The sequence below is a fragment of the Electrophorus electricus genome, chromosome 17 (genome assembly GCF_013358815.1).
Source record: "Electrophorus electricus isolate fEleEle1 chromosome 17, fEleEle1.pri, whole genome shotgun sequence".
Classification (NCBI taxonomy): Eukaryota; Metazoa; Chordata; class Actinopteri; order Gymnotiformes; family Gymnotidae; genus Electrophorus; species Electrophorus electricus.
The window spans coordinates 4,812,981-4,821,052 of record NC_049551.1 but is presented as its reverse complement, the minus strand read 5'-3'; the positions used below and the strand labels follow the sequence as shown (position 1 = coordinate 4,821,052).

The window sequence follows — 8,072 nt, the reverse complement described above, 5'->3', positions numbered from 1 at the left end:
TAACAAGGTACATTACATTAGTGGGATGTTTTAATCATGGTTTAAATAATCATCATAATCAACTTAACACTTTGTCCTTATTGGATGATTAACACTGACGTAGTAAACCACGTTGTGGGCAAGCTTATCTGTGATATGCAGTAAAAGAAAAGCCTTCTGCATAGTCAGGTTCTAGATAGTTTTTAAAAAATGGCCCACCTAATAAACTTTTCAGATCATCTGTACAAAATGAAGTAGCATTGTTTGTTGACCAGTTATATTTGTTTATATCTTTTCTGATCACTGCTCATTCTTAAAGGGACCTATTATACCCCCTTTACCCAAGTCAACGGTTCCCTGGCATCTTATTGAAATGTCTATGATATGCTTTGGTTAAAACATCACAAGAATCAAACACCCTTCTCTTCCTGTCGAAACAGCTTTGTTCAGAACTAGCAGTGTAAGTGCCTGCTCCTTTAAATGCCAATAAGCCCCTGCTCACCCAACCCCTCTTCCGTGTGAATCTTGGGAGAAACACTGTTTGCTGAGAAAGAGCACTGCAACCACAGCTGGGTTCGAAATAGCCTGCTACATATTACTTGCATACCAATTGTGAACAAAAATAATTTCTTCTAATACGCAAAGTACACTGGATGATGTATTTTGATGACGTTCATATTCCAGTACATAACCAGAGCTATCTTTGTGGTGTACTGTATCGCATCATGCAATCTTTCTCGAGTGGGCAGAACCTTCATACATTCATGTGACCTCATAGTATGGTTTGTGTTTGTTACATACTCTATACTATACTGCATACTACTGTGGAGATCAGTATTCAATATACATTATATATTGAGTGCAGTATACAGTATGTAGTAGGCTATTTTGAATATAACATAGGTAATTTTAGCCCTTCTGTCTGTTGATAGACTTAAGATAGCTATGATTTTTTGGATATTTATATTTGTTTTGCATCTTGGAATCATGTAAAACCTTACATCAGGGATTTTAATCTCTAAACTAATAAAAATAAGTTCGCAATGTAAATCAGTGGAAAATACAGTTATTTCCCCCCATGGCATGGCTGTGGCCTAAAGGTGCTCTGTCTTTTTCTTTCTTCAGCACATACTAGAAAGAAAAATGGCACACCTTGGCAAAGATTAAATAGTTCTCAAGTTATGGAGATATTCAGATTGGGGCAGTATAATGTTAATAACTGCTGTCGTGATATAGAAAGGGGAACCAAATCTGAAGGTCTTGTTAGAGCCCATGTTTACTGATGTAGGCAGCCCACGCAAAAAAACAAACAAACTGACTGGGTTGTCTTATTTCACAGTTTGTGGGTTGGCACTCAAGATATATATCTGCACAAGCACTGAAAAAGTGAATTTTTCATAATAGCCTATGTCCCCCTTAAATTAATTAATAACCACTGATAACTATATCAGCAACTAACTCTAGGGCTCTTCTGGAAGAAAAAAACATTCAAGCTAGGGTCATATCATTTGACGTATTCTTGACACTGGTGAATAGAAATAAAATGTGCAGCAAGGTGTTTAGCATGTTGTAGCATGCTTATCATAGGGTTTTATGAATCTGGCCCTGTATAGGCTAAAAAATAAGAATGTCCTAAAGCAGTTAGGCTGATTTTATGATATTCGGTATTAAGGAAGCAATACTTTTGAATGTAGGACCCAATGAAGTAATGCACAAGCTTTCACTTCATTTGCACATGCTTAGCATCTCATAGTCCTTTAGGCACCGAATCTATAAAATCATTCTTCTTTTCAGAATTATGCATTTTTGAGTGTTGTTCAGTCTGATTACCTCTTGTGTGAACCATAAAAAAATGACATATGGTTAATTTTGTAAAAATGATTTGGACCAAACCAGATTATCCTTTAACAGGAGACCTTTTGTATCAGATTTCGATTAGTGCTCAGAGTTTTTTACCAATGGAGTGCACTGTGCTTATCTACAACCTGTAGTCTAACCAATAATGCGCAACCTTTGTTATTGAATGGATGTACTGTAATGAGAATTTACATCTGCATGCAGAACAGTACCAATAACTGAATCTGTAAGTGCTAACCCTTCTTGTCACAACTTTTGTACATTTTCTAAAAGTCTTTTGCATCTTTTGCTCTTTTTTTCCAGAGAATGTAGATAGCGGCTGTAAGTGTTATGTATTTTTCTACTCAATATTTGTGTTCATTTAGTAACATGATTGTAATATAATAATGATCATTAGTTTGTTAGGCTTTGTGACTGTGAGATGAATGTAGTTTGTAATGCCATTTCCAGTAATTTAAGGAGTCATTTATTGTGACTTTTTTATTCCGTTGCAGTTATAGGACTATCGTGTGAAAAATGGAAGTATGTGCTCAGTGTAATTTATAACTGGCTTAAATACGATTGCGGAGCATCATATTAGGAAGATAAATGGTAACTGAGATGCCCACTCGTCCAGTTTCCTTTTTCATTTCTTGATCCTCACAGTACAGCCACAATCGCATAGTAGTGGCTTAACCTAATCATACTGACTTCGTAACCTAAACCAATTAAACCTTCTTGCTTACTTTGCAGTTTTTAGCGAAAGTTGCGTTGGGTTCAAAAATGTCTAAGAAACATGGGGACCATCGAAAAATGTATGGGGAAAAATGACTTGTTTTCCTGTCACTGTGAAACGGTACACCCACGCACACACGGTTCCAGCTGGCTTTACTGACAACAGGGAAGGAAGTGTGGCGCAAAAGAGCGACAGCCAGTCACAAGTTTGCCAAACACATGCCTTGGGTGTCATTTACTAGGTAAGAGGCTGGTGGCCCATGTAGTATAGCATAAACGTTCACAGGATTGCAAGGGGCGTGACCGCGTAACAGCCTTTCAACAGCCATGCAGAACAATCGGAAAGAACATCTGTACAAAATTCTCGTTATCGGAGATTTAGGAGTGGGTAAGACCAGCATCATTAAGCGTTACGTTCACCAGACGTACTCGGCGAATTACAGAGCCACGATAGGTGTAGACTTCGCTCTGAAAGTTCTCAACTGGGACTCAGAAACCGTACGATTACAACTATGGGACATAGCAGGTAGGCATCACTGACTGGAGGAAAATCACGTCGCACACAAAGTTTTTTAGTCTAAATCAAGCGGTGAAGATGCTATCCTGCTACATTTGAAGGCTAGTAATAACACCTACAACATGTCAGATGTGTCAGCGCACTGTAGTCATGTAGGCATTTATATGAGTTGGTTGTTAAGAAAAAGTAAGTTGTTTACCTCCGAATGGTTAGGCCTACCTTTGTGGCTAAAAGGAGATATATTCGTTATAGATAACTTAGCCATAGTGATGGTTTTGGGGAGAAAAGTGTTTCCATTTGGAATTTAGATTCAGAGATTAATCCAGGTAAAGGAACCCTCAGACTGCATTTGCATCCTTCATTTTAATTATTTACAATGAGTTGTATGTGACATCCATCTCCCATATCTTTGATTCTTAGAACTTACTCACGTAAAGGTATGCCTGCTATCATATTAGTATTCGTGAGTAAGATTTACATGTCAACCACAGGGGAATCTTTGTGGGAAAATAACTGTGAATCACACCAGAGAAAAATGATCTAATACTGGACTCCTACTTCCTCCAGGATGTAACCCCTAAATATCACTGACAAAAAAAAAAAAAAAAAGTGGTTAGGGATAATAAAATGTAACACAAGAAGGATTAGTAGAAATAGTGTCATCTAGATGCTAAAACGTTCCGTTTGGCTTCCAATTTTACAATAAATAAAATGATTAGTTGCTTAGTGCTTTTAATTGCTTATTAACATAGTTTTATGGAAGCTACACTATTTAATCTGAATACTCTGGGCTAATGGACACTTTTTCATTGAAATTGCACTACTGAGGTCCTTGTGGTCTCCACTTATACTCAGGCAATGTCATTTTCTCAGGAACAGCAAGATTCTCCGACATATCACCAGATGCTATTGCTCATATATGTAACAAGCTGTCTGCATTCTGAAATATCTTCTTGTTAGCTTAATAATGATGACCTGTGCACTTGGATCAGCATGTAGGTCTGGACCTCCAAAACAGCCTTTTCTTTTGTCACCAAATTGATTTAGTCAAGACATGAGCATTTGGGCGGAGGGAGGTGGGGGGTTCTCCAGGAGGGAGACTACACCGTCAACTTGTGACAACAGCACTTGGCAGGAGTATGAGGCTTTTAATATTCAAAAAAATATTATATTCAAAAAAACCTTGCATAATGCATAATACTTTAATAACTTTGAAATAGGCACAAAATAATTCTCATATCTGAGTACAGTAATAACCCTCTTTTAAATTTGATTACATGTTAAGCATAATGAATGAATGTATAGAGAAACGTTCCCACTTACAATGTAAAACAGTTAAATGAATAAGAACATAAGCACTTGAGCGCATGGGCTTACTCACTCTCTCTTTCATTGTCTCACGCGTCACGGGAGAAGGTCAGGAGCGCTTTGGGAACATGACGCGGGTTTACTACAGAGAAGCCATGGGAGCCTTCATCGTTTTTGACGTCACCAGGCCTGCGACATTTGAAGCAGTCACCAAATGGAAGGACGACCTGGACTCCAAGTTGGTGCTGGCCAATGGCAAAAGTATCGCCACTGTGCTCCTGGCTAACAAATGTGACCAAAGCAGACACCTGCTGACCAGTAGTGACCTCAGGGTGGACCAGTTTTGCAAAGAGAATGGATTTGTGGGATGGTTTGAAACCTCAGCCAAGGTAAGGGATAATAATGACACAGAGCCCATTGGGAATCTTGTATATGTCTCTGTGTGGGTTTTCTTTCTTTGTGTACTTTGTGTAAATGGGAATGGGGAAAGTTGGAAAAATTTTAATCAAATGTTCAACAGCATATTGCTGTCACAGATTTCCTGCTACTGTCTTCAAACTATACACATTAACAGAAGATACTGTCTCACTTCATCGCTTACAAAGGCAGTCAATATAATGGCTATGCATAAACTAACTCACTCACACATTTATTGTGTCACATGTACATGCAACAGTTTAAGTGCCAAAGGTCAAAATCAGAACTTAATCCATCCTTGTGCATTAACTGTAGATTTATAATATTTATGGAATAAATTGAGACTAGAATAATGTTTATGTATTATTAGCAGAGCTACTCACCCACTTACACATACCCATTATATTAGACACATTTTTGTATTGCATATCTGTTGCTATGCTGTGTTTTTTAGCCATCCTCTATCTCTTCAATAATGGCTTTTGACTAATAGACCACTTTTGGCTGGATATTTTTGGTGTGTAAAAACTCACGTGAGCTTAAAACTCACAACCATGCCACTACTCTATCAGTGTCACTGCTGTGTTGAGAATGACCAAAAACCCAAATAATATTTGTCATGCAGTAGTCATGTGGTCTGAAACTGACCACTGATGAACGTTGTTGGGGTGGCTGTCAAATTGTGCATATCAACAGATAGGTCACAGTGTGTATTTGTACAATTGTATATCTTTAATGCTCTTCTAAGACAGGTATGACTTACTTATGGTGACCAGTGAGTGTAGATGCAGGTGAAGGGTGAATGAGCTGACATCAAATACAAATTAACATGAGTTTAATCTCCTCACTAAATTAGGAAAACTGTTGTCATGAAACACATTATTTTACTCAAAAAACTTTAAAAAATAATTTAGATCAGTATACCTCAAAGTTAAAGAGTTTTATCGACACTCGAGAGGACCAGGAGGAGACAGTGTACCTCCAGTCATTCAAACATAATGGACCTCAAAGAGTCCATTCAGTGTAATGGGATGTCAGGTGTCCAGAACCACATCATTAGGAAAAGTGAAGGAAGCTACTATTAGACACCTATAATAAAGGTCATGAATATTCAAGCCCTAATTACACCTGACAGTCACACCAAGCATTGGCTGAGGTAAATGGACTGATCTGGGAGGGCGCTCTCATCCAATCTAATAGACAGATAAAAGACATTGGAAAGGGATTTATTTATTTATATAAATAAATGTATCTTAGGATCCCTTTTCATTGATCTGAATTGAAATAGCTAGTCTGAAAATGTTTTAAACCAAGTATCATGATGTCTGTTAATAATTCACAACTATGTTCTGAGAGAGGGGAAATAATTGAGGTATTATCTAAAGAACAGATGTGCTGGAAACAGATTCAGACTGTGTGAGGAAAGCTTTGTAGCACCATGTGTTTGTTGCTTTTTCTACTCTTTTGCATGTAATTCCTTATAAATCTCATGCATGCATTTTGCTTCCAATCATTTAAGGAAGATTAGCTTTCTAGATTCCATGAAATACAATTCCACTGAATACTGTTCAAGAATTAATCTATGTGTTGTCCCATAATATAGCGCTCCTTGTGATTACACTGACATAGCTTGGCAATACATACAAACTTGGCAGTAGAGGCTGGATTATGTTATGACAGAACAATCAGCGTGGTATACATGTTCTATGCTAACTTTTATCTAGTGCTGCTTATCCTATGCTCAACAGTGCTGAGAAAAAAAAAGTCAGATTAACACCCACAGTGTTTATGTAAGTCTAACAAGTCTTATATAAACATTGTAGGTGTCCATTCAATACTGGGGCGTCTGCTGGGTGTGTGTGTGTGTGTGTGTGTGTGTGTGTGTGTGTGTGTGTGTGTGTCTGCCAGAAAGTTTTCTGTATACTTATTGCAGAGTTAGCACATATGATTAGCAAAGGTGGTGAGAATATTTGGTCTCACTTTGTGGCTAAATAAACAAGACCACCACACCCATAATACAAGCAAGCAAGCAAACATATAAGACCTCAAGAAAAAAACCCTCTCGTTGTAGGAAAACATCAACATCAACGAAGCAGCAAACTTCCTGGTCAAACACATAATTGCCAGTGAGAGTGACATCCTCAAATCAGTGACCCCCGATACCATCTCGCCCCAGCTGACTCCGACCAATGAGATGAGCTGTTTTGGCTGTTTCAAGCCCTAACGGAGGGACACGGCCTTGGAGAACAGACACCTTCAGCCTCTGCAGATGAGTGAGGAGGAAGGAACGAGGGATTCACTTCAGTGTCCCCTTAACAGAAGTGTTTCTTTACAAGCCTCAAAAAAAGATGAGTGTGCAAAATTTTGGGTGTGCATGTGTGTTCATGTGTGAATGGAACTAAAAACAGGAACCCAGTTATATATGTGGCGGTACTTTGGGAGATTTCAGTGTTCTTTGGTTATTTATATGCAACAAAAGTGTAAAGTTGGCACATTCAGTATATTGTTAACTACACCGAGAGGCAAGTTCTGATGCCAGGAATATTTATTTCTAGCTTGAGAGAATCATTTCGAGGGATGTAAACATGGCAATATTTATACAGGTATTTTATTATAGATTATAAAACAGCCTGATCCATACTCTAAAACAATTGGTTACTTAAATATTTTTAGAAATTCAAACTTTTTAAATTTGTGTAAGGTCTATCCAAGATACTGTAGACGGTTAGAAAAGGTTTTAATCTCAGTGGGGAAAAAAATAGATTAAAACTAATGTCATAAAAAATGTGAGTAAATGTAGTTGACTTAATCTCCAATCCTGATCAATGCACTGTCCTCCCACTGTTTCTGTGTGTCTCTCAGCCCCTTTTCCATCTACTTTCTGTCTTTTCCATCTCTCTCTCTCTCTCTCTCTCTCTCTCTCTCTCTCTCTCTCTCTCTCTCTCTCTCTCTCTCTCTCTCTCTCTCTCTCTCTCTCCACCCTCTGCAGTGATTCACTGCCTGACTCACAGAAATTATATAAATCTCCCAAGAAAGCACTTACTTTGTTCAGACATTTTAACATGGATATTGATCTAAGTTCCTTTTTGGAGGCTACTGGGCGCCAACACGTTGCACTTTTATTTAGCATTTGCCTGTTATTGTCTGTGTGGGAGGTGTTATATAATTAGGAAGCACATTACGCCAAATGTCCTGTAGAATTTTGGCGAGCAAAAGCAATAATCAGTGTAATGTGTTACATGGCTATAAATGTGAAAAGAAATGTTACAATGTATAAAGT

The 8,072-nt window shown here is 38.0% G+C and overlaps 1 protein-coding gene across 1 annotated transcript; it reads left to right on the top strand.

Annotated features, from left to right (window-relative positions):
- Window positions 1-2,847: 2,847 nt before the first annotated feature.
- On the top strand, window positions 2,848-7,707 carry rab38b (RAB38b, member of RAS oncogene family). Its single transcript, XM_027016996.2, has 3 exons — window positions 2,848-3,076; window positions 4,484-4,764; window positions 6,864-7,707. The coding sequence occupies exons 1-3, from the start codon at window positions 2,878-2,880 to the stop codon at window positions 7,014-7,016; spliced, it is 633 nt and encodes a 210-aa protein (XP_026872797.1). The 5' UTR covers window positions 2,848-2,877; the 3' UTR covers window positions 7,017-7,707.
- Window positions 7,708-8,072: the final 365 nt, after the last annotated feature.